The sequence below is a fragment of the Dendrobates tinctorius genome, unplaced genomic scaffold (assembly GCF_039654945.1).
Source record: "Dendrobates tinctorius isolate UK_male_01 unplaced genomic scaffold, ASM3965494v1 ptg000205l, whole genome shotgun sequence".
Taxonomy (NCBI): domain Eukaryota; kingdom Metazoa; phylum Chordata; class Amphibia; order Anura; family Dendrobatidae; genus Dendrobates; species Dendrobates tinctorius.
Window position 1 is genome coordinate 2,408,165 of NW_027361872.1, and position 27,443 is coordinate 2,435,607.

Sequence of the window (27,443 nt, forward strand, 5' to 3'; positions counted from 1 at the left end):
GTCAGAATTGTAAAAATTGGCCCGGTCATGAACGTGCAAACCACCCTTTGGGGGTGAAGGGGTTAAAAACCGACTAACTGAATCCTTCTAAGCTCTACGTAGAAACAGGTCAGTTTTCCCTGTATGAGTCACTGCAAAAGTCCTTGGCAGGGGTGGAGGAAGCAGCTTGGTCAGGAGATGAAAAGGGGGATGACTAATGCAGGGAAAAGAGACTTCCTGTTATAGAGCAGAGAAAGGAGAAGAATTAGCTGGGTAGAAAGGCAAAATGAGCAATTGTAAGTACACAGTGCTGTATAATATAATGAGTGCAATATATTAAGAGGATTAAAGCATTAATGGGAAGAGTAGTGCTTCTTTAATATATTATTTATACTGTATGGGCACATTGTGTTGGGAAAAAAACAGGTAAGGTAACTATCTGGCAATTATGCATAAACCTTCGATAAAGACTTCTTACAAATAAGCTCTGATATGTGCATTATCACAATGTCAACAGAACTTGGTCAATGTCAGTTTTTATCATCTCCTGTGCCGATGCCGTTCCAGCGGTGTCAGCGCTTGCGGTCACTGTCAAATTGATCATGAAGAGGAAGACCGGGCTGCAGGTGATCTCTCACTTCCACTTAATGTTCAGTTTGCATGAAGGTGGGGACAGTGGCGCCGGTGCTGATTGGGCACCGGGCACCATATGTCATGCAACCGCACAAGAGCCTTGGGGGCGTGAGTGTTGACAACACTAGAACGGCACCAACATGGGAGGTGAGTATAGGCTTTTTTATTTTATCTGAGCCAAACATTTAGATCAAGAAGGAGCTGTCCTAGAAGTGGACAACCCCTTCCTTTAACTGCCCTTGGAGGACAACAAAATTGTAAAAAATAGTTTAAAAATAATTTTCAATCAAGGGAAGAAATCCCTTAAAGATAGGTACGTGTTGTGAGTTCATTTTTCCCTTCACCAGTGAGGTCTGATGAACTCCCTCTTCTGGCGAAGGAAGGTAGTGAGGCTGATAACCAAACAGCTGAGCAGGCAGATGATGACTGGGTCACAGTAATTGATGATTGGATATAAGGCAGCCGACGTCCTGCTGCCTTGCCGGTGATTTTCCTGCTGGATTCTTGGAGACCAGTCTGATTTCTGCTTCTCAAAGCTAAGTTTTGCTCTGCCTTTTTACACTTTAGTTCTGGTTTTGTTTGCCTTGTTTTTTGGAGTTCAGCCATCCCCGGCCGGGGGAGAGCTGAATTCCATTTTTGTCTCTGATCTGTTGATCTCTGGCTCTGTCTTCAGAATATACCAGAGTGCTGATAGTCTTTTTGAAGCCTAGCGACTTCAGGGCCTGTTTTTCCTATCAGTCTGTTGGTTCATTTTTGGATAGGGTTTTTGCGGATTGCAGACAGCAGCTTTTCTATCCTGTCCTATTTAGTTAGCTTGGGCCCCATCATTTGCTCAACCTATCTTTCTATCTGTGTTAGTGTTTTTTCATCTTGCTTCACAGTCATTATATGTTGGGGGCTGCCTATTGCTTTGGGGTCTGCTCTGGGGCAGTTTAGATTTCCCCTTTCTGTCTTTAGGCTAATTTAGTTCTCCGGCTGTCTAGGGCACCGTAGGAACCCCCCACAGCTACTGCTAGTTGTTGTGGATAGGTTCAGGGGTCTGCAATCCGATAGCTTCCAACTTCTCTGGTTTTCTGGACTTAGTTATTATTTTTGGTTTTTCCTCCTTCGGTGACTCATCCATAACAGAATCACCAGCCATACCGCAGATCCTAGGGTACTCAATAGCAGGAAAGAATTGTAAGAAAAAAAAAAAAAAAGGTGTCAGAATTTCTTTGTGTATATTTTTTCCTCTATATCTCTGAGGCCGTAGGGGGAATTTTTTTTCTCTCAATGGAGATGAAGCAATTGTCTGATTGTGTGGAGCAGCTCGCTGCGGAAGTGCAGGAAATTTCCATCTATCTTACTCATTCACATGCTGCTGAACCAAAGATCCCCACTCCTGATGTATTTTTTGGGGATCGGTCTAAATTTTTGAATTTCAAGAATTGTAAATTACTTTTTGCCTTGAAGCCTAACTTGTCGGGGAGCTCCGCGCAGCGGGTTAAAATTGTCATCTCTTTGCTGCGCGGCGATCCCCAGGATTGGGCGTTTTCTTTGAAACCTGATGATCCTATTCTAAATAATGTGGATGCATTTTTTCAAACCTTGGGGTTGTTGTATGATGAACCTAATGCTATTGATCAGGCTGAAAAGGCCCTGTTGGCATTGAGCCAGGGTCGGGATTCTGCAGAGTTGTACTGTCAAAAATTCCGAAAGTGGGCGGTCCTTACTACCTGGAATGATGATGCCTTGGCAGCTCTCTTTCGGAAAGGTTTGTCAGAAACCATAAAAGATACTATGGTGGGATTTCCTGTTCCCTCTGGTCTTGACGATTCTATGTCATTAGCCATTCAGGTTGATCGGCGTTTGCGTGAACGCAAGACCGCACGAGAGGTGTTGCCACCTGTTGAATAAATGTCTGAACCTATGCAATGTGATAGAGTTTTGTCCAGGGCGCAACGTCAGGAGTTCAGAAGGCATAATAAGCTGTATTTTTTTTGTGGAGATGCCTCGCATATTATTTCTGTCTGCCCTAAACGAGAGAAACGTTGTGCTCACACGTTTTCTGTGGGTGGTGTTCAACCTAAGTTTCTTCTGGCAATTACTCTGATCTGCTCCCTGTCCACATTTTCCGCCAAGACTTTTGTGGATTCGGGAGCAGCTCTGAACCTAATGGACTTGGATTTTGCTAAACGTTGTGGATTTCCTATGACGCCTTTGCGACGCCTATCCCTTTGAGGGGTATTGATGCGACTCCTTTGGCGAAAAATAAACCTCAGTTTTGGACCCAGGTGGTAATGCGGGTCGCCCCAGACCATCAAGAAAATTGCAGATTTTTGGTGTTGCATAATTTGCATGATACCATTGTTCTGGGGTTTCCCTGGTTGCAAATCCATAATCCAGTTTTGGATTGGAAATCTGTGTCTGTGGTGAGTTGGGGTTGTCGGTGTGCCCTTAGTGATGCTCCTGTTTTCTCCACCTCTCCCCAGTCGCATGATGTTCCTGACTATTTGGCTGACTTTTATGATGTATTTAGTGAGAATGAGTCTGCGTCTTTGCCTCCTCATAGGAGTTATGACTGTGCAATTGAGCTGAGCCCGGGGTGTAAATTTCCCAAGGGTCGGCTTTTCAATTTATCTGTACCCGAGCACGAGGCTATGCGATCCTATATTAAGGAGTCGTTGGAGAAGGGTCATATTAGACCATCCTCTTCACCCTTAGGTGCTGGGTTTTTTTTCGTGGCTAAAAAAGATGGTTCATTAAGGCTTTGTATTGACTATCGTGCCCTCAACAAAATTACTGTTAAATATCAGTATCCGTTACCCCTGATTTCTGATCTATTCTCCAGAGTTAAGGTGCTTGCTGGTTTACCAAGCTTGACCTCAGGGGGGAGTATAATCTTATTCGCATTAAACATGAGGATGAATGGAAGACGGCGTTTAATACTCCGGAGGGACATTTTGAGTACCTGGTGATGCCTTTTGGGCTCACTAATGCCCCTTCTGTCTTCCAATCCTTCATGAATGATATTTTCCGAGACTTTGTGGATAAATTTTTGGTTATCTATCTGGATGATATTTTGATCTTTTCAAAGGATTGGGACTCTCATATGGAACATGTTCGGACTGTGTTCCGGATTTTGAGGGAGAATTCCCAGTATGTCAAGGGATCGAAAGCCTTTTTGGGGTACAGAGGATTTCATTTTTGGGATTCATTTTGTCTCCGTCAACTATTGAAATGGACCCGGCCAAGGTACAGGCCATTTATGATTGGGTTCAGCCCACTTCTTTGAAGGCCTTCCAGAAGTTTTTGGGTTTTGCTAATTTTTATTGGAAATTTATAGCTAATTTTTCTAGTATTGCCAAGCCATTGACTGATTTGACGAAGAAGGGTGCTGATGTGCTGAATTGGTCTCCGGAGGCTGTTTCTTCCTTTCAGGAGCTGAAGCGAAGATTCACTTCTGCTCTGGTTCTGTGGCAACCTGATGTCTCACTCCCGTTTCAGGTAGAGGTGGACGCCTCTGAGATTGGTGCAGGAGCTGTTTTGTCCCAAAAAGATCCTGTGACATCTAAAATGAATCCCTGTGCTTTCTTTTCCCGAAAGTTCTCCCCATCCGAACGTAACTATGATGTGGGGAATCAGGAACTGTTGGCCATGAAATGGGCATTTGAGGAGTGGAGACATTGGTTGGAGGGAGCTAAACACCAGGTCGTGGTCCTTACTGACCACAAGAATTTGATTTACCTGGAGTCGGCCAAATGCTTGAATCCTAGACAGGCTAGGTGGGCCTTGTTTTTCACACGTTTTGATTTTGTGGTCTCTTTTCTTCCTGGCACTAAGAATGTCAAGGCAGACGCCCTCTCTAGGAGTTTCTTTGCTGATTCTCCTGTTGTGACCAAGCCTGCTACCATCTTAGGCGAGGGGGTAGTTCTTTCTGCCATCTCACCCGATTTGAGACGTGCTCTGGAAGAGTTTCAGGAGGACAAACCTGAGCGTTGTCCCAGTGGAAAGTTGTATGTTCCTGACCAGTGGAGGAAGAGAGTGATGTCTGAAGTTCATTGCTCTGCATTGGCTGGTCATCCAGGTATTTTTGGTACTAGAGATCTGGTCAGTCGGTCTTTTTGGTGGCCCGCCTTGTCTCGTGATGTCAGAAATTTTGTGCAGTCCTGTGGGACTTGCTCCCGGTCTAAACCTTGTTCTCGCTCTAGTGGGTTGTTGATGCCTTTGCCGGTGCCCAAGAGGCCATGGACCCATATTTCAATGGATTTTACCTCTGATATGCCTGTCTCTCAGAGAATGACCGTTATTTGGGTGATTTGTGATAGATTCTCTAAGATGGTCCATCTTGTACCACTCCCTAAGTTGCCATCTTCCTCTGAGTTGGTGCCCTTGTTTTTGCAACAGGTAGTTCACTTGCACGGGATTCCTGAGAACATTGTGTCTGACAGAGGAGTTCAGTTTGTGTCTAGATTTTGGAGGACTTTCTGTTCCAAGCTGGGAATTCAGTTGTCCTTCTCCTCTGCGTTTCACCCTCAGACCAACGGGCAGACGGAGAGAACAAATCAGACTTTGGAGTCGTATTTGAGATGTTTTATTTCGGCTGATCAGGATGATTGGGTTTCATTTTTGCCCTTGGCCGAATTTGCTTTAAATAATAGAGCTAGTTCTGCCACTTTGATGTCACCTTTTTTTTGTAACTTTGGGTTTCATCCTCGATTTTCTTCAGGGCAGGTGGAGCCTTCTGCCTGCCCAGGTGTTGACACTGTGGTGGAGAGAATGCACCAGATCTGGGACCAAGTGGTGGATAAGTTGTCTCTCTCCCAGGAAAAGGCCCAGCGGTTTTACAACCGGCATAGGACCATTGGTCCCCAGTTTAAGGTGGGTGATATGGTTTGGTTGTCTTCAGCTCTGACATCTGCAAATCTGAGCCCTCCTCAGCTCTGACATCTGCAAATCTGAACCTAGCCTTACTGCTGTTTCTAACTTCATGTCATCCCTCTATCTGAAACTGAACCTTTCAAAAACTGAACTCCTTGTGTTTCCTCCCTCCACTAACCTACCTATGCCCGATATTGCCATTTCCGTGTGTGGTTCTACCATTACTCCCCAGAAATATGCCCGCTGTCTTGGGGTCATACTTGATTCAGATCTTTCATTCACTCCCTACATCCGATCACTTGCTCGCTTATGTCATCTACACCTCAAAAACATTTATAGAATTTGAACTTTTCTTACTTTTGACTCTGCAAACAATTCTTACTGTTGCTACTATTCCTCCTCATCTGGACTCATTCTCCCTCTTATTAAACTCTCCTCTCTCCAATCTGTCCTGAATACAGCAGCCATGATCATATCCCTCACCAACCATTACACCAATGCCTCTACCTTGTACCAGTCATTGCACTAGTTATCCATCCACTACATAGTTCAATATAAACTTATCAATCTCACTCACAAAGCTCTCCATGGTTCAGCATCACTCTATATCTCCTCCATAGTATCAGTCTACCACCCTACCTGTGTCCTCCATTCTGAAATGACCTAAGTTGAAAATCCTCAATAATCCAAAACTCCCACTCCCATCTCCAAGACTTCCCACGTGCTGCGCCAATTCTTTGGAATGCACTACCCAGGACACTTCGATTAATCCCCAATACCGACAGTTTTAAGCGTGCCCTAAAAACGCATTTCTTCAGACTGGCCTACAGCCTCAGCATACTTTTCTAACTATCCCCATTTTGCCCATACAAAATTTTCTTCAAACCCAGGACTCTCGTATCATCTGTTATCACACACTTCATGCAATTAACAACCCTCTGTGTCTGTACTTTTACACATACTGGTTGGTTACTGTTTCAGGCAGCATTACATAAAAACCCTATTTATTACATTATGGCTGGTCCGAATAATAAAAGCAATTGTTACCATCCAACTTTCGTGTCTCCCTTATTTCCTTCATAGATTGTAAGCTTGCGAGCAGGGCCCTCATTCCTCTTGGTATCTGTTGATTTATGTGATTATTGTTATGCTATAATGTCTTTTATTGTCTGTACAAGTCCCCTCTAAAATGTAAAGTGCTGTGGAATTTGTTGGCTCTATAGAAATAAAATTATTATTACTGTCGGGGTAGCTATTGAGGGAGGGCTAAATTAACCCTTCACGGTTGAGCCAGTGATGTCCAAATTACTCCACAGAGTGTTGCTAGCAACTCAAATGACCACACTGAGACAGGGGTCTCTGTACGGGAGGATCGAGACAGATCCCTAGTCCCCTTTATTTTAGTCACTTCTTTTATAATCTTTTGCTTAATTATGCAAAGTTCTCAACTACCAAGAACATCATTTCAATTTATAAGCCAATAATATTGCAAGAAAACCGGAAACTACATATGTCCGTATCCAAATAGAAAATAGTATAATGGCAGATTCTTCAGAGTTCTACACCCCCGCCTCCCTTATCTTGCACCTGATGGGAACAATCTGGTTTCATGACAGTCCATCCCAATTACAAAAATTTATCTTACAGCAACAAAAACTGAGAAACGAAATCTTCAGGAAAAATGGAGAAGTGAAACTTCAGCTCTGATTTTAGTATTAACCCTTCACATTCCCCCCTAGATAAATTTTGTTAACACATATGCAGCATCAGAGGTGCTATCCCAAGCTAACAGCTCAAGGGGTACTGGTCTTCACATGACTGATGCCGTGTTACCAGTCATGGCTGTCGCGGCGCACCCATCCCCCCTATATACTGCAGCTCACGAATAATAATTTTTGATAACGGTGGTGGAGATCTTTTGTAGGTAGCCATGTGCTTGGCTTCAACATCTTCATCAAGTAGCCTTTTGAGATCGGTGCAGAGAAGAGCAGGGGTGACAGCGTCTTTGGTATCATCATTAGCTGTCTTAGTGCAGAATTTCCTAATACATACAGAAATACACCAAAGAACAAGTTATAGTATCACATATACACCAAGGATTCAGGCAGCAATGTGTAACAAGCTTTGTAAGATCCCAGCTATCCAGCCCCCCCCTTAAATCAATTGGCTGGATTGAGAAAGGAGAAAGTGTCTAACCACCAACTGTCCTTATTACGATCATTATCTTTATCGTATTGATCTCTGAGTCATTGAATATCTTCTAACTTTAACTTTTAACTTCTATCAATAATAATATGGAAAATGCGAAAAACCAAAACATTATGCCCCCTTTATTTGCTATTGGCTTGTTGGGTGATAAGGAGAACTTGATAGGGACCGTTATACAAGGGTTCTAGTCCGTGCTTCCTGACATGCCTCTTCACGACTACCAAATCACCAGGCTTCAGGTTATAACAGGTGTCGGTTTCTGCTGAATCTGGAAAAGAAAAGAAAACTAGAACATAGGTGTTAGCAAGATTTTTACTAAGCTGAATAACATATTGAACAGCATGGTCAGTTTCTTCTGATAACTGCTGAGATTGGAAATTTGCAACTGGGGGCCTAGTACCAAACAATATCTCATATGGGGACAGGCCATGTTTTTGCAATAGGGGTAGTACGGATGTGATATAGTACAATGGGTAGGTGCTCTGGCCATGGAGCCGTAGTCTCCTGCATCATTTTGGTCAATTGTCCCTTCAGTGTGCCGTTCAACCTCTCAACTTCCCCACTGGATTGTGGGTGGTACGGAGTATGGAGGGCTACAGTGGATCCAAGCATTGTCAGAACTTCTTGGTACACATGAGAAGAAAAGGTCAGATCTTGATCACTTTCAACAACTTCTGGAACCCCATATCTGCATATAACTTCCATCACCAGTTTCTTCGCTGTGGTCTTTGCAGTCATGTTGGTAACAGGGAATGCTTCCGGCCAACTGGAGAACCGGGGCCCAGTAGAATTTTTGCACCAGTGCGAGGGCCTGATTCTTTCCCCGATGTGTAGGTCCATGTGCCCATGTGGCAATAGCAGGGTACATCCGCTTAGGGAGACACACGAGTTGGTCCTTTTTCCAGAGACCATTATCTATACGTGCCCCATCAGTCTTCTATTGCTTCACCTCTTCCTTTGGAGACATTCTCTGCGTTGATGGGAACAGTCTGGTTTCATGACAGCCCATCCCAATTACAAAAATTTATCTTACAGCAACAAAAATGGAGAACCGAAACCTTCAGGAAAAATGGAGAAGTGAAACTTCAGCTCTGATTTTAGTATTAACCCTTCACATTACTATTAATAATTCATCGTGGGTAGACAACCTTTGGCTGCGTTCCCACAATGAGCTTTTTTTAAGTTTTTGATAATGCAGATTTTATGCAGGAATGTAAAATAAATTACCTGCATTTTTTTTCATTGTTTTTTTTTATGTGTTTATATTGTGTTTTTGACTTTGCATTTGATGTCTCTTGTTGGTATGACAGTCTATTTTGAATAAAGCTGCTTTATTTTTAATACGTCCTGGTATTTGCCTTTGACAAAATGTTTTAGATTCAGTCATGTGTGGATTACATGTGTTTTTGATGCGTTCCTGCAGGAGGAAACACATTAAAAACATATGTTCATTTTTAACATGTGAATTTTCCACATCTGTTTCAAGTCTATAGGGAAAATCTGCACATAAAACTCAGCGTAAACGCAAGAGAAATCGACACGTTGTGGATTTGAAACATGCACCGCAGGACAGTTTACTCGGATTAAAAAAAAAAAGCGCAGGAAGCACGAGATTTCTATGAATCCCTTCTACTTTGCTGGAAATGTAGGACGCTGCGATTGATACAGCGAAAATATGCAGCATCAAAAACTCACCAGAAACTATTCGCGAGCACAGAGCCTAACAGGGTTGTCTGTTATTTTAATACTGATGACCAATACTTATGATAAATCTACAATATAAGATGGATGATGATCTGACACCTGCACCCCCACCCATCAGCTTCAGAAGCGGCTAGATGAAAACAGTGTTCAGAGCCAACTCTAAATAGTGCTTAGTGGCTGCCTTACATCTGGTTGCCGCCTGAGGTGATAGCAGCTGTTCGTTGGGGGGCCATTTCTACAACGTGACCCAGAAGCGATTTTTCAATACAATTCCAGATCACGTTGCTCGTGCTACTATGAGCAGCCTAAGTGGCCTATACGTGCAAACAAGGCCTGCAGAGTCTCCAAACTTGATTCCCGTAGAGCACATCTGGTATGTAATTGGTCGGCAACTGAAAAGGGAGCTGCCAGCAGTGGATCTTGATGATTTGTCCAAGTGCATTCAGAGCATTGGAACTTTAATTAGACAACCATTAATAACCTCATTGATGACAGCCAAGACTAAGTGCGGGGATTTCTGCAGGTGGTGCCCATACTTTGAATAAAGGGAGAGGTTTTCAAAATGTTGATTCCATTTTTTCATCTTTTGCATATTATTAAGATGTCTATCTGTCCTGTGATTTTAATAATTCTTCTTGATGTTACAATTTCAATGTATGTCTGATTTATCAAGCACAGCAATCAGGGCCTTCTCCAGGTTTTCGTGTGCCCCGAACGAAAGAGACTCAGTGGGCCCCTTTAACACATACCAAAATTCATGATGCACAGATACAGCAGAGAAATATAGGTGTAGTACAATGCCAAAGATTTCACTTACTTCTTACATTACATGAGTAATATCTATTGTAAATTCTACAATAGCTCAGAAACCGGACAGTATAGTCCTTTATACAGCATTATGGGCTCCATACAGAATAATGAGCCCAATATATTGCTCCATACAGAATAATGAGCCCCATATATTGCTCCATACAGTATAAAGGGCCCCATATATTGCTCCATCAAGTATAATGAGCCCCATATAATGCTCCATAGAGTATAGCGAGCCCCATATATTGCTCCATACATAATGGGCACTCATATAATGCTCCATAAAGAATAATGAGCCCCATATATTGCTCCATACAGTATGAGCCCCATATAATGCTCCATACAGTATAATGAGCCCCATATAATGCTCCATACAGTATATGATGGGCCCCATATAACGCTCTATACAGTATATCATGGGCCCCCTATAATACTTCATATATAATGGGATCCATATAATGCTCCATACATAATGGGCCCCATAAAATGCTCCATACATAATGGGCCCCATAAAATGCTCCATACAGTATAAGATGGGCCCCATATATTGCTCCATACATAATGGGCCCCATGTAATGTTCCATAGAGTATATGATGACCCCCATATATTGCTCCATACAGTATAGGATGGGCCCCATATAATGCTCCATACAGTATATGATGGGCCCTATATATTGCTCCATATATAATGGGCTCCATATAATGCTCCATACATAATGAGCCCCATATAATGCTCCATACATAATGGGCCCCCCAAAAATGCTCCATACAGTATATGATGGGCCCCATATAATGCTTTATGCATAATGGGCCCTAGATAATGCTCCATACATAATGGGCCCTATATAATACTCCATACAGTAAATGATTGGCCCCATATAATGCTCCATATATAATGAGCCCCATATAATGATCCATACATTATATAATGGGCCCCAGATAATATTACATACAGTATATGATGGGCCCCTTATATTGATCCATATATAATGTAACCCATATAATGCTGCATATATAATGGAACCCATATCTTACCCCATTTGTCTCCATCCTGCCCCATGTCTCCATCTTGCCCCTTGTCTCCATCTTGCCCCATGTCTCCATCCTGCACCATGTCTCCATACTGCCCAATGTGTTTCCATTCTGCCCCATGTGTTTCCATCATGTCCCATGTCTCCATGGCAGCTTTTAACCAGGGCCATACTGGGACAAAAAAACAGCCCTGCCACACAAACCCCAGCAGCCTATATACAGTACTATAACACTCCCCACCCCCGATCAGTGAATTTTGCTATACTTTGTCGTGCCCCTCAACAATCATCTTAAAGGCATTATTTGAAGAACCACATGTGAATGGTGCCGCAGCGCGCATGATCAACCACAGCTCCATTTACATGGTGCTCTTCAGATCTCCAGTTCTCGGGGACCATGGGGGTCCCAGCGGTTGGACCCCAGTGATTGGAAAGTTTTCGGGGATTACTTGGGATAATCCATTTAAATGGGTTTTCCAATATTTTTTTTATTTTCCCATAGGAATACAGAAAATAATACACCAGTATTGACCCTCCCAAAGTCCAATGTCGCCGCTCCAACAACAGGACAGGAGAAGTGGCACTATGCAGTGTATATATACAGAAGAAGTGGTACTCTTACAAATACTGATTAAAATACTGACCAAATAGTGACCATGTGAACGTGGGCTTAATACAGGTACGCAGAATTAGAGTGTATTCACACTAGCAAATGTCATCGGATGGGAGATGCTAATGATACTTGGCCCTTGCTCTGAGTGAAGGCACTGTGTGCACGCGCTGTCTAGTTCGATCGTGCAAAAATTTGAAAAGGCTGCCGCTGCGGCACGCATAAGGCTCCTCTGTGTCTGACGCTGGCCTGCCAGTACCAGCGTCAGAGAACCCTGCTCTCACCACCAACGCTGGACAGTGGACCCATCTCATCGCTTCTTCCTTCCCCCATCTCAGGGACCTGGGTGAGTCCCAAGATGAAAACTTGTTTTATGTATATACAGCAGTTGCACCTATATAATGTATATAGACTGCTGTATATGCAATATATGGGCTCATACTCACTGGCAAGAAATACAGACGAGTTCAATCCAAAAAAAACTCAGATTGCACTCGGACCAATGTTATTCAATAGGTGACATCGCATTTACGATTTTTTTCTCAGCCGAAACCGGACTGAGAAAAAAAATCGCAGCATGCTGCGTACTGCTGCGATTCTCGGGCCCACTTTGTTTTGGAGACCTGCCAGCCCGTCTTAGCAGATGCCCAATCCAGGCCTGCTTTTAACTATTGCCGTGCGGGTCTGTGCACTGGCAGAATCCTGTCAATGGGGCCCGGTAAGCAGAAGAGATGGGGCCCGATGCGGGCACCCTCTGCTCATCGAGCCCCGTACGTAATGCCCTGATGGCGGCCCTGGTAAGTATTGCAAGTACCAGGGTCCTGAGCAACAAGTGGTGATCGCCTCCTTGTGAATCATCACAAATCTTACTCCAGTTGGGGACTGGAGTAAGATTTCTGGCCTAAGGTACCTCACAGCTCATCGTGATTTAGATGATATATGGCGTCACACCCCTTTCCCTCTCCAACTCCTCCCATTTTGTCAGAGCTGGGAGAAACTGGTATGAGAATGCCTAGGTCTCACACGCTCACTATTTGGTCAGTATTTTACATTAGGCCTGGATCACACTTCCGTTTTTTAAAATCCGTCTAAATCCGTCGTTTTCCGTTAAAAAACGGATCCACCATTTTTTTGAGGATCCGTTTTTTTGTCCCATAGACTTCCATTAGCGGCTACCGCGGATCCGTCAAAAAAACGGATCCGTTTGCGGCAAAACAGAAACGGATCCGTTTTTTCACACTTTGACGGATGCATGCGGATGCCAAAAAACGGATGTGTGAAACAGGCCTTAGTATTTTTAAGCCAAAACCAGGAGTGGGAGAAAAATGCAGGAGTGGTGACGTGTTCCTATAACACTTTTCCTTTGATTGTTCCACTTCTTATTTTGGTTTACAAATTATGTAGAATACTGAACCAAATACTAATACTTGTGAATGTGGCCCAGAAATAATAATATTTTCGCAAAACTCCGCATTGCGCAAAGATTTTTTGACCTTGAGCAGCACTGTGGCTCAGTGGTTAGCACTGTATGGTGGCTCAGTGGTTAGGACTGCAGCGATGGGATCTTGGGATCAAATCCCACCAAATCCCACCAAGGACAACATCTGCAAGGAGTTCCTATGTTCTCCCTGTGTTTGTATCTGCTGTGGAATTAATGGTGCTATATAAGTGAGTAAAATAAATAAGTAAAAATTTATGGCAGCATTCTGCCATAGTTGCTTTGATGGCCTTTGCATTTACTAAATGTATGTGTATATATATGTATATGTTTATTTATATCTATATAATTCTCTATATGTCTTTTATGCAAGGTAAAAAGGAAAACTTTTATTTTTTCATTTTAACATACTTAGTATAAATTCAGACTTTTTCCTTTGGATTTTCAGAGATACAGAAACACAACAGTATTTTTTTATTTTTTTTACAAACTTAAAATATTTACAAACCGGCTTCCAATGACTTAGGATTGTCATACTTATTTTCTTCTGATTTGATTTTTCTGATCATTTCTGCTTCTAATATGTAACACATGTAACACACAAACCTTTGCAGTTTTCTTCACTCATTTGGGACAGAGACTTGTGTAGATGAGTAATAAGTTTCAGCAAGCTGTGGGCAGAATGCAGAGAGTTTCCCTGTGGGCAGAGGGTCACGGATGACACCGAGCAGGCAGTGCTGGAGACTTCCCTCCTGCCCAGGTGAGTCACCACTCCTAGTTTCAGCCAGGTGACCTGTGACGTCACTGCACTCTTCTATATAAGTCACCTGCAGGAGGTCTTGGGGGTTTGCACTCTTCTTTTTGGAGCCCTGGTCCTTCTTCTGCTGCTGTGGTGACATCTGGATCCCAGGCTGAGAGCTTCCTCCTGCTGCTCCAGTTCCGAGGATCTGTACAGAACCCCCCAGGGCACTGGTTTCGGTGGGGGAGGGGGCGCTGCAGAGTATCCAGGTGTAACTAGAGAACAGCAAGTTTCGTCCTTGTTTGTGATTCAGGGAGGGACCTGTTGGACCGGTCTGACCTGGTATAAGGAGGAGGAGTAGGAAGCCACTGCAGGTGAAGGCTCAGACCCCAAAGGACACACTCAAGGCAGAGGAGTCCAGGAAGATGAAGACCTCCACCATGTTAAGGCTTGGAGCTGCCCTGCTCTTCTGTATCCTCATCACACAGGCTCAAAGCCAAGGTGAGTCCCTGCACAAGCCCCTGTGGGGTCCTGGAGGGGTGTGTAATCTGTAATGGTGGCAAATAATCCAGTCCTGTACCCTGATTGCCCCCCCAGTTTTTGATTGACTAACATAGAACGTTGGCGTGATACAATGTAACAAGAAACTAGCTGGACAAGCCTGCTGGGTGTTGTAGTGTCTCCAAGTGTGGTGCTCTAGGGTTCTCCACATCCTGATTGTTTTTTTTGTTTTTTTCTGATCTATAAATTTGCCAGACTAGTGAATAAAATGGCAAAAGATTTGATTGACTAACAGTGATCAATAGGGTTCACTTAATGTTAAGTGGAAATTGAACTCCTGAGCCCCAATGCAAAATGTCCACCTGTGATTAGTCTGAGCGGTGGTCTTCATCTTCTCTTTTTGGCCTGCCTAGACCATAATAGCCTGGTGTTACTGTAACCCCTGCACCTGCTGTAGTTCTGCTGGTTTCTACTATGGAAGTAGTCTGACAACTTGTCTTGTAACCTGTACTGCTTGGTTAAACACAACTCCCAGCAAACCCTTTGCTGGAATATGTGGGTCACAGGCTGCAAACCATTAGGCATGTTTACTGTTCTGTTTTTTTTTCGAAAACTTTGTTAAAATCAGTTGTGTTTTTTTTTTTTTTTTTAAGCAGAATTGTGACCACCCAAAAAGCAACGTGTACACAGCCTTTACTGTCGCTCCCCGTGCCCCTTTTTGCTCTCCAATATTGGGCCAAGCTCACATTTGAGGAATGTTTTTTGTCTTCCAGTAGGTGGCAAGTGTATGTGACCTGTATAATCAATGATAAGATAGGAAGGTGTATGAGACTAGTGTTATCTGGTGCTGATAAGATAGCGCCTCTGAACCGTTATCTTCTCCTTGTCCGCTCTATGCTTCTATAATATGAGCATATCTCCTGCTTAGATGGTTTCATGGCTCTCAGTCTGGCATGACGGCAGCTTCCCGCCCAGGCTGCGCTGTATGAGGTGCGGCTCTATAGCAAAATGGTGCTGGGTTGTGCTCCCTCAGGGGGAGGGGGGCAGCTGGCCCTATTTATCCTTGCTTACTCCTGTGACGTTACAGGGAGTGGCGGTGACTGTACCTGGGGCTGTGGCATCTTATAGACTTGTGCATTATGACTGTATGGTGGTGAATAGGCTCTGGTGGGGGAGGGGAGCTTTCAGTGTGGCTGGTAATGCTGTCAGCCTGACAAGAATTACAGAAAAATAGGCTTAACTAAGTTATAAAGGGTTAATCAACTTGACTCAATATTCTGCTTAAAGTTAGCTTCTAATAACTTATGCAAGAATACGTTCACATTTTAGACTTGAAACAATGGGAAACTTTTTTTTTTTTTTCCCACAGTATTTACCCTTGCCCATGATTATAATGTAATAGTCTTGTCTCCAATTCACGGATTTTATACTTCTCCTGTGTTTTCAATAGTCAGCAACAACATGTTCTGAGTACATGGTAAATAAAGCATGACCCTGGGTAGTGATGGGGGGGCTACCTTGAGTTACATTTTTTTTTTTTTTTTTTATAAATTGCTGGCTTGTTTTTCCAAATAAATTAGGAAAGTGACTTGCTCACAACCTGTGTGCGTGCTTTCCTCCGAGCTCGTTATCTGGGGCGTAACCTCTTAACTTGGCCTCACTGGTGATCTGGAATATCTGACTTTGGGTCAGAACACGAATAGTGACAACATGGGGAAGGAGACAGTAGGTCGGGGGTTGCAGTAGCTCCGGTGGTAAAAACATGGAATGCTTCACAAATTTGCGTGTCACATTAGACTGTTGGCTGGTGTTAATCTGTAGGATGGCTTTTAGACTCTAGCGTGTGATCACACCTGCAGTAAGTGTTTTCAGGCTTGATACTGTTGCACTACAGAAAATGGTACCTGTATTAAAAAATTTTACAAGCATCCAAAACTGCAAAAAATGAATCGTAATGGCTTTCATAGAACAGATGCACGAGCTTTCCATTAATTCAGAGTATCTGGAACATATTGGACTGCTCTGTACAGTTAGACTTGGACTGGCCTTTTGATGGCTGTTGACCACTTTGTCAAAATTGAGATTCTTTTGTGTTCCTTGACATGAAAGTAGTCTCCAGTACCGTTAAGGAAGTCTTCCCATACCACTGATTGCCCTGGCATTGGCCAACCATCTAATATGTATGGTCTCATTTCTCTCGTGCTATGGTCACATGAAGGTTGAACTCCAATTGCCTGATTGCTCCAACCTCTCATCCTGTGGTAAAATAAGCTGCTGCCAATTCTAGCAGAGGCTTTCACCTCTACTCAAAACACTGGAATGTTGGGCAGAAACATTCCAGTGTATTGTGGAGGGCAGTGGTGGACACAGACAGAAAAGGGCCCCTGTGCAAGAACAATATATGGGCCCTTTGCAGCCCATGAGCTCCTAAAATGCAAAATTGCATGTGCTTTGGAGGTAGAAATGGATCCCCTTACCTCTTGGGCCCCTGTGTGACCACACAGGTTGAACCAATGATATGTCTGCCCCTGGGGAGGGGAGTAGTTGGACAAGTCATTTGACCAACAGGTATTTGATAGAGATCCATGGAAACAAAAAATTTCTTTACATCTGTTATTTGGTGATTGTTGTGAGGCCCCCATAGTCATGGCAGGTTCAGACAAGGTCTACAGTCATGGCCAAAAGTTTTGAGAATGACACAAATATTAATTTTTACAAAGTCTACTGCTTCATTTTTTCTAATGGCAATTTGCATATACTCCAGAATGTTATAAAGAGTGATCAGCTTAACAGCAATTACTTGCAAAGTCAATATTTACCTAGAAAATGAACTTTATCCCCCAAAACACATTTCAACATCATTGCAGCCCTGCCTTAAAAGGACCAGCTAACATCGTTTCAGTGATTGCTCCATTATCACAGGTGTGGGTGTTGATGAGGACAGGGCTGGAGACCAATCTGTCATGAATAAGTAAGAATGACACCACTGGACACTTTAAAAGGAGGCTGGTATTTGGCATCATTGTTTCTCTTCTGTTAACCATGGTTATCTCTAAAGAAACACGTGCATTCATCATTGCACTGCACAAAAATGGCCTAACAGGGAAGAGTATCGCAGCTAGAAAGATTGCACCTCAGTCAACAATCTATCGCATCATCAAGAACTTCAAGGAGAGAGGTTCCCTTGTTGCCAAAAAGGCTCCAGGGCGCCCAAGAAAGACCAGCAAGCGCCAGGACCGTCTCTTAAAAGTGTTTCAGCTGCGGGATCAGCTACCAGCAGTGCAGAGCTTGCTCAGGAATGGCAGCAGGCAGGTGTGAGTGCATCTGCACGCACTGTGAGGCGGAGACTCTTGGAGCAAGGCCTGGTCTCAAGGAGGGCAGCAAAGAAGCCACTTCTCTCCAGGAAAAACATCATGGACAGACTGATATTCTGCAAGAGGTACAGGGAGTGGACTGCTGAGGACTGGGGTAAAGTCATTTTCTATGATGAATCCCCTTTTCGATTGTTTGGGACATCTGGAAAACGGCTTATTCGGAGTAGACCAGGTGAGCGCTACCACCAGTCTTGTCTCATGCCAACTGTCAAGCATCCTGAAACCATTCATGTGTGGGGTTGCGTCTCAGCCAAGGGAATGGGCTATCTCAGTCTTGCCTAAAAACACAGCCATGAATAAAGAATGGTACCAGAATGTCCTCCAAGAGCAACTTCTCCCAACTGTCCAAGAGCAGTTTGGCGATCAACAATGCCTTTTTCAACATGATGGAGCACCTTGCCATAAAGCAAAGGTGATAACTAAATGGCTCAGGGAACAAAACATAGAGATTTTGGGACCATGGCCTGGAAACTCCCCAGATCTTAATCCCATTGAGAACTTGTGGTCAATCATCAAGAGACGGGTGGACAAACAAAAACCTTCAAATTCAGACAAAATAAAAGCATTGATTTTGCAAGAATGGACTGCTATCAGTCAGGATTTGATCCAGAAGTTGATTGAGAGCATGCCAGGGAGAAGTGCTGAGGTCCTGAAGAAGAAGGGTCAACACTGCAAATATTGACTTGCTGCATTAACTCATTCTAACTGTCAATATAACCTTTTGTTACTCATAATGATTGCAATTATATTTCTGTATGTGATAAAAACATCTGACAAACACACATAAAAACCAGAGGCCAGCAGATCATGTGAAAATATATGTTTTCTTCTCAAAACTTTTGGCCATGACTGTATATAAAAAAAATATTTGGCCTTCATCCTTAGATCCTCATCTTGCTCCCCTGCCATGACTTGCCATCTTTTGTGCAATGTACCCTCTACTTTCAATCTCCTTCTACCCAACATGGCCACCGTGTCTTTCAAATAATTCATTTGAGTCATTACTCCATTACTTAAAGGGAATCTGACCCCACATGTTGCCACATTTGACCTGTATGGTTGTACAGGATATAGAATGCTGAAAAAAAAATCCTATCTGTCTCATATCAGATGCCTTGTAATTGAGATCCTTTTATTACTTCACATAAATGACCACTTCCAGGCTCTGGGGAGGATGGTTCCTGGAAGATAGAACAGGAGAAATGAATTTTTTGCTTCTCTGAGCTTTGCTGTAGGGGTAAAGCCCCCCGTTACACATGGCGATATCGCTGTAACGTCACCGATTTTGTGACGTAGCAGCGATATTGCTATCGCTATGTCTGATACTTGCCTCCGACCAGCTCCCCCCGCTGCGCATTGCTGGTCGTGAGAACGTCCTGGATCATTTCTCGTCGGGCACTTCCTGTGGCGCCGATGAGTGACGCGCGGGCGGGAGGACGTCAGGATCGCCGCGTCTGACAAATAACGACCCCTACTATGTCGCTGGTGAGATCTGCCTGTGTGGCAGCTCACTAGCGACCACTTAGCGATGTACCAGCGATCCATATCGTTGTTGGGATCGCTGGTGCATCGCTAAGTGTAACGGTACCCTAACACTATTGCAGCCCTGTCTGCCTGTGAGCCTGAAGCTGAGGGAAACCTCTGGATGTCAGGTATAATCACACACAGCTCTGCAGTGAGAGCAGTGATTGGTCATCACATCTCTTGGGGTATGTGCCCACACTCAGGAATAGTGCTGCATTTATTTATAGAAATCCCATGCCCAATGTGCTTCTATTTGATGTAGCACAAACTCGCCCACGGTGTGGTTTTACGAGCCGCAGCATGTCCATTTCTGTTGCAGAGATGCTGATCTCCACAACAGAAATTTCCACAATGGAATGTATTGGATGTGGTAAACACATGCAGATTTACCTGCGTGATTAGAATGCAGAGAAAATACGCGGTGTCTAAAGGTACTGTCACACTTAGCGATGCACCAGCGATCCCGACCAGCGATATGACGCCGTCAGGATCGCTGGTACATCGCTAAGTGGTCGCTAGTGAGCTGCCACACAGGCAGATCTCACCAGCAACATAGCAGGGGACGGGGGTCGCTACTTACCTGTCACTAGGCGATCCTGCATCCTCCCGCCCGGCTCCACGCTTGTCGCTCGTCTCTCCACAGGAAGCGCTGCAGGAAGCTGACTATGAGAAACGGCCCAGGACGTTCTCGCGCGATCAGCAATAACCAGCCGGGGAGCGGGTCGTAGGTAAGTATCAGACACGGTGATATCACTATAACGTCACAAGTTATAGTGATATTGCTAGCGATATCGCTTAGTGTGACAGTACCCTAAAGCGCTATTTCCTCATCGTGGGCACATAACCTCACACTGGTAACTCTGCCTCCAGAGCTTGTTTTACATGAAGGGGAGTTATCTTGGAGGCACCATCTGCCCCAGAGCCTGAAAAAGGTAATTTATATAGTGTGATAAAAAGATGATTTATCAGCAACAAGGGGTCTGATGAGGCACACGGCAGTCTATAACCTGTGTGCCCATATTAAGGGTATGTTCCATAAGCCAGAATCCTTCAGTATTTGCTGTGGATTGGATGCTGTGTACAGCTGCTTCATCCAGTTAGCAACGTCCAGATGTTACAGCATAGTGGAGGGGATTTTATGAAATCCCGTCTCCACTATGCATGCACGGCCACATCCGGCAGCCTTGCATAACTGGACATGTGGCGCACCTTATAGACTGCAGCATGCCTAATTTTTGTTGCGGAGACGCTCACTCAGCAAGATGAATAACCCAGTCTATGAATACAATGTGGTGATTCCGCATGTGTTCATTGAACACACGTGATATCATCGCAGGTACAACAGGGGGTGGCGCTTTGGGCGGATCAGGGTATCCGCTGCTTCCAAAGTGCAGCAATTCCGGACCGTGGAAACATACCCTAATTTAGGGGTCAAATATGGTGACAGATTCTCTTTAACAAGTAATGAGAAGTTGTGCTGCAGCTTGACACAAGCTTGTGTCTGGTCATGAGCAGCTTCACGTGGGTCTAGAGGACTTGCCGTGCTTCACTGCACTGTATGTAGTCAGAGGATGCCATTATTCTGCGAAGCGGGACTGATCACTCTTCTCTGGCTCCTTCCTTGGCCTTCCTGACCTGTGCTGCATTTAGTTTTGTTTTGGTAAAAAAAGTACCACATGTGGATAGTAGAAAAACCCAATCAAAAATGGGCTCATCAGGACATGAGTTTTTAGAGGGGGCTCTATACATGTAATGAGATCAATCATGTGCTTAGGGGGAATGTGGTCTAACAGGGTAGTTTCATAACTTTCCAGAGTACTTTCATGAGCAACTGGTGCAAATCTGTGGACTTTGCAACGATTTCTTTCCATTCAGAAGATCTGCAATGGTCAGTGACTTGTACTATGCACCAATTTGAGCAGCATTAACTCCATAATGACCATAATTGCACTCACTGGATCGTTACTTGAGGTGTGGGCTGCGCTTGAGCAATTTTCCATGTGCCTGTAATTCTGAGAAGATTTAGTATTCTGTAGATTTGTAGTATGAATCTGTTACTACTGTGAATTTATAGTGCAATGTCTTTTCCTCTACAGACTGCAAATGTGACACACACTTCGATGGTAAATGTAGCGCTGCTGGAGGTGGTGGTGCTGCTAACTGCGCATGCACACTCTTTATAGGGGCTGACTCAAAGGAGGTGGATTGCACTAAATGTAAGTATTACAGGTATTTGGTACCATAATTCTTGCAAAGCAGATGTTGGGGCACATTTATGCCGTACGAGCAATGCTGAATTTACAGACTTGTTTCTTTGTCCTCCTAAATGCAAAGTTAAACAACTTTCTAAGCAGTCAAAGAAGAAATTTCAATTGCTCTGTCACTGCAGAAAATCTCTTGTCTGTCCAGATGAGTGATCTGCAAAAAAAAAAAAATCACAATTCTGTAAGATTTCTTGGTTTTGATGGCTCTGCTCCATGGCCCTTCTGTGTTAAAGGTGGCAACAGCAGAGAGGAAGTCGTCGATTTGCGCAGCATGATGATGGGGGGGGGGGGGGGGGGAGAAGAGGCTACAGGGAGGGCAGGGAAACAATGTTGTAGACAAAATTAAATGGCGTTAAAATAAAAGTTGTGCCAATATGGTCTAATGGAGGAGCGACATCTTGTATAAATTCCTCAAAAGCCAACCTATACTACTGAGACAATTCTAAAAGAAATCTGAAAGCTTGATTTGGTTGCAAACTGCATATCAGTGGGTCTGAAAGATGCACCTAACGTTCAAACTTTAAAGGATAAGTTTATGATGTTATACCATTCTACATATTGACTTATATTTTTTTTTTTTTTTTTTTTTTTTTTCTTTAGTGATTCCAAAATGTCTGCTAATGAAGAAGGAAAGCCTTGGTACAAAAGCCGGCAGAAGACAGAGACCTCCAAATGCCCTTATTGACAACGATGGCCTCTACAATCCCGATTGTGAAGCCGATGGTACCTTTAAAGCAAGGCAGTGCAATGGTACACAGTCCTGCTGGTGCGTCAACTCGGCTGGAGTCAGAAGAACTGAAAAGGAAGACATACAAACTAAGAAGTGTTCTGAGCTTGTCAGGACTTAGTAAGTGTCAACCTGTTGGAGTTCAGGAGACTTTCAGGATTTTTCAAGAGTCTTTTCTTGATTAGTTTATCTATTCCTATAGAGACACTAAATCCAGACCATAATATGACATCACTGACCAAAATGTCCACTGGTCAGCTCATGTCCACTTACAAAGGTGGTCTTTATCGTAAATGTATTAACTTAGTCCGAGCGGTCTGATATTGTGCCAAAGTTAGTATAGTAGCTCTTTGTGCCATGTTATACTTTCTCTTATGCAGTCTTTCACTTAAGTGATGAACAAAAAACCCATTTAAGGGCAATTGGCTCGCTCGTATTAAAACCAAATTCTGCATTACCTTCCCCTTGTCCAGTAACTCTGCAGGAGTGATGCCATAACTGCAGTGTAGGTGACCACTGTAGCCGATCACTGGGCTTGGTTGTGATGCCAATGCTCTCTGCTTATTCTATTTGCCAGAAATGTGGCAAAAACTACTGGCACTGTGTTGCAAATTGGGCCACATCACTTTCAAGTGAAGCTAAGCTATTCCCCATTATTAGACAACAAAAGTGTAGAAAGTGTCTAAAACTCCCAGTAAATGGTGCAAATCCTGAAAGAGAATGTCTGCCCTCCTTCCCTCTTCAATTTGTAATCCACTAGTGGCACTGCTAAACCTTAAAGACATGGACCGCACATCCAAAAATACATGCTGTAAATTTTTGCCTAGTAGCAGTAGATCAAAACTGAACATGAAGGTCTTGGGTTAATATTCTGGCTGGACTGTATGAAGCCTGAAGCCACAGTGAACATCTGTGGATTTGCCAACAACTGCCGAAGCAAGTTTTCCCGCAGGGCTTCAAAAAGCTGGAGACCCACCGACAGAGGTTTCCTGTGAAGTGGCAGTGGGCTTGATACAGTATCAGAATTTTAAATGAACACCCTCATGTTTGGTTCTGTAAAAGAGAAAATTTTGCCTAGCAGCATTAGACCTGTGTATGGGGTTTTTTTTTTTTTTTTCCCCTTTTCTGGAGTTGACCACTAGTAGATCTGACACAAGGGGTGTATGTGGATGGATAGATGCCACATAACTTTTTCTTTCTTCCCCTTTTAACAGCTGGGTATTGATTGAAATGAAGCGTAATGACACAGACAAGGTGAACGTTGCAGATGTGGAGGCGTAAGTTACCTTTTTATGTACTTTTGACACATGTATATATTTTTGAATGCTAAACTAACACTTTCTTCCACATATCAGGGCACTAAAGAACTTGGTCACAACCCGTTACAAGCTGCCTGAGAAATACTTTAAAAACGTTGAGGTGAGAGACTTCCCACTGACACTACATAGTGGATCTTGCTGATGGAACCAGACTGTGTCAGACACTGACGAAAAGGCTGATAGTCCTGGGTCCCAGTGATCACTAGAACAGGGGTCCCCAAATGCCCTTTAAGCACTGGTCAAGCTTGCACATCGCTGCTTCACAATTTTTAGCTCTGACATTGATCTCACAATTGGTCCCATAGACACTGAACAGATCCCCACACATGTTTGACTGAATGCCCCTCCTTGTAAATGGCACAAAGGACTCTTATTTAAGCAGTCAATGGGTGGTGGGACCCAACCTTTGGTTTCATACATCTGTTTTCAGCAGAATACTTTAAGAAAATGCCATTGGCAGACAATATACCTCTTACAACTCTACCCACATTCTTCTCTACAGATGGAAGACCCTTACATTTATGTTAATTTGGAACAAAATTCCACTGATAAGGCTGCCGGTGACGTTGACATTGCTGATGTTGGCTACTACATGGAAAAGGATGTAAGTCTTATCGATAGTCTGTATCTAATGCTGTTTTGTCAGTGAGCCCTATCTTCTAATGTCATGGTGATGTTGGATGAAATCGTGATGGCGTTTATGGAATGAGCTGTTAAATGTGAAATACTTTCTCTTCCAGATTAAGGGAGACAGCCTCATGAATCCTGACAACAAGTTTCAAATCCTTGTCAATGGCAAGAACTTCACGGTTAAAGAGCCTCTTATCATGTTCATCGACGAGAAGCCTCACGAGCTGAAAATGAAACGCCTGACCGCTGGCGTGATTGCAGTCATCGTGGTGGTGGTTGTGGCTATTGTGGCAGGAATAGTGGTCTTGATCATCACACGAAGGAAGAGGGGCAAATATGAGAAGGCTGAGGTAAGGAATTAACACTTTCGCCCCACATTTCTATAATGTAATTGTGGTCTTTATGCATACAAGCTGGTATCTCTTTCCAAGGGCCTAACAATGATTCCAAGGTCTAACAAAGTGCCTAATGGCCTGCCTTAATGGGCAGAATATATGAAAAGTAATCAGAGGGTCACATAGTGGGGCTGAAGTGAGATGTAAATGTGCAGAGAAACTTTATTGGAAAAATCTAAGCACTAATCAATTGGGATCACTGGTGGCATAATAGTTCATACAATCTATTTTCCTTATTAATTAACTAAAGAAATGTCATATCTGAGGTGTCTGCCATTGTGATTTAGAACATCTTCATTTTCATTCCAGATGAAGGAGATGAATGAAATGCAGAAAGAACTCAACTCGTAAATGTGACGCACAAGAAGCTAGGAAAAAACCTGCAAATGCCCTTTGACTGTCAATACTTGTGTGCATGATCCATCATGAAGCTCAGTGACTGGAGCGAGTGATGTTCTCCAAGCCTATTGTGCAGAGTAACAGATATTTATCTTGGCGATTCCTCCACAGAACTAGCGTACCTGACACATATATTGTCTGTCATCTTTGAGACTTTGCATTAGTGGATTTTTTTATTAACTTTGTAGATCCTTAAATGCCCTTAGGGACATATTGGATGGACTCAGGTTTTATGGTCAAACTACTTGGTGGGAATGATCTGGCCCAAGTTTTTGTAGGGGGGGGAGGGAAGGGGGGGTATATGGTTTTCCAGAAAACCAAATATGAACTTTTTTATGTAAATAGCCTGGAGTTACTTTTTTTTTTAAAAATGTAAATTGAATTAAATAAACAATGGAAAATTGTCTTTTCATTATCATGTTCTTGACAGAAGCTGCAAACATTCAAAATAAAGTACATCTACATATTACAGCTACAGGGTCTTTTAACAACTGTTCTCTGTTCAAAAACACTAGTATGGAGTCTATCCTTCCTACTCTGCAATAATGGCTTCACTCATCAGGGAGAGTTTGTAAAATATTTTGGAGGGGTCTATGGGAATTTCTGCTTGATGTAAGATGGCATGCGAGTCTGACCTAATCTATGAGGACCTGTTGTGATTTCCATTCTAGATCATACCAAAAGTGTTGGGGTGCACAGATCTGACCCATATCACCTTTTTTTTTTTTTTTTTTTTTTTTCCATGAATTGGGGGCTTGGGCTGATTCCAAAAAAAAAAAAATACCCATAGCAATATCCCTTCTCTAGCAAACTAACAGTTTGTTGCCCACACCTGACTCCATTGTGCAATCTCTTGGCACTCCCAAAATCCAGCCTCATCCCACCGGCGCTAGAGAAGCATGATCAGTCACGCCACAGAACATTATTTCGACAACTCTAGAGTCCAATGGTGGCAGCTTCACACCACTATCTGATGCTTGGCATTGGGCTTTGACTTTATGCTGCATGCAGTTGCACAGCCATGGAGGCTTTTGATAGGGTAAAGGTTGTGCTGATAACTACAGAGTCCAAATTTCCTTTGATACGTAGTCATAGTATTGGGGACCCTGCTCTAACTATGTGCTCTCCTCTTCATGGGGGAGTTGCTGTGGATCCCAAATGTCTTTACCTTTTAAGACTGAGGCTACATGGCAGTTTTATTCGGTCGTCCATGACAGCACCACCTGAGAGAGGGGATCCGCCCTTCTTAGGAACAAGAAAACCTACAGATACAAAAGGGCGGCACCTCTCCCATCAGTTGGTTTCCTGTTCCTAACAAGGACAGAACTCCCTACAGATCGTCCGTCATGGATAACCGAATCCCAGGCCAGCGGACCGACTCAGGTAGCGGGGGGGTCTCCTACCTCGGTCTCGCTGGGGGCCCTGGATGCGCCACGGTGGGTCCGGGTAGGATTTCCACGGTAGTGGTAAGAGCAGGCGGAGACAGGGTCCGGCGGTCGCCTTCTCCACGGGCCGGTGAGGTAAGCGGGTCCCCCTGTGTCTCCTTCCCCCGGGGGTGCGGTCCGTTCGGGCGGGCGCCGCCGGCGGTGTCCCACAAAGGGAGCGGCGGTTCCGAGCCAGCGGAGCAGTTCTAGCCCCTTGCCACGCGTCCCTGCGGCCTGTCGCGCGGAGAAGTGACGCGGCGAAGGGGGTGGGGCCTAGCGCCGAAACCGGAAGTCGGATACCGGCGACTTCCGGTTGTGGTGAACGCGCGCCGATGCGCGCCCGCCGCCTGAGGGGGCCGGGCACCTGAAGGGGAGGGGGATGATCGCGGGGAGCGGTCCAATGGGGGGCCCGAACACCGGATAGAGTCCTGCTAATCCGGAGGGGGAGCCTTCTTAAGGCAGAAGGCATCGCTGCGGAGGTGCTTCTGGAGGCCCAGCGATGGACACAACAGAAGCCCCCATGGACCCACAAGAGGTGCAGCCCGTGGCAAAGCGCCCCAGTGACCAACCTAAGAGGAAGGAGGGACGTTCAAGTGGACGGAGCCACAGCAGTTCCTCTAGGTCAAAGGATCCTCCCGCAGCCCCCCATGATCCGGTACCTGTCCTCATCTGCAAGGGTAAGAGATCTGCGAGAATGTACCCTGATGCAGTGTCCCCTTATGTGTTTGATTCTCAGGGGAAGAAGGCCACAGGGAAGCAGAAGCACAAGGAATGTGCCCTCTGTAGTTGCCCCTTACCAGATGGCCACCCCAAGAGATTGTGTCAGTCTTGCGTGAGACAGACGGTAGGGACGGAGATGAGGGGTAGAACGTGA

At 44.2% G+C, this 27,443-nt stretch overlaps 1 protein-coding gene and 1 long non-coding RNA gene across 2 annotated transcripts; one reads left to right on the forward strand and one right to left on the reverse strand.

Moving 5' to 3' along the window:
• Positions 1–6,828: 6,828 nt before the first annotated feature.
• Positions 6,829–13,995, reverse strand: LOC141057908 (uncharacterized). Its single transcript, XR_012222045.1, has 2 exons — positions 13,880–13,995; positions 6,829–8,738 (listed from the first exon to the last, which is right to left on the reverse strand). It is a non-coding gene; the product is annotated as an uncharacterized lncRNA (long non-coding RNA).
• Positions 13,996–14,153: 158 nt separating this feature from the next.
• EPCAM (epithelial cell adhesion molecule) lies at positions 14,154–25,551 on the forward strand. Its single transcript, XM_073554006.1, has 8 exons — positions 14,154–14,513; positions 21,508–21,627; positions 22,276–22,522; positions 23,617–23,679; positions 23,758–23,821; positions 24,224–24,325; positions 24,462–24,701; positions 25,056–25,551. The coding sequence occupies exons 1-8, from the start codon at positions 14,438–14,440 to the stop codon at positions 25,095–25,097; spliced, it is 954 nt and encodes a 317-aa protein (XP_073410107.1). The 5' UTR covers positions 14,154–14,437; the 3' UTR covers positions 25,098–25,551.
• The last annotated feature ends 1,892 nt before the right edge of the window (positions 25,552–27,443 follow it).

Coding starts and splice junctions, on each gene's coding strand:
- EPCAM (XM_073554006.1), top strand. CDS start 14,438: ATGAAGACCTCCACCATGTTAAGGCTTGGAGCTGCCCTGCTCTTCTGT. Junction 21,628..22,275: donor GGAGGTGGATTGCACTAAAT/GTAAGTATTACA, acceptor TTTTTTCTTTAG/TGATTCCAAAATGTCTGCTA. Junction 22,523..23,616: donor TCTGAGCTTGTCAGGACTTA/GTAAGTGTCAAC, acceptor CCCTTTTAACAG/CTGGGTATTGATTGAAATGA.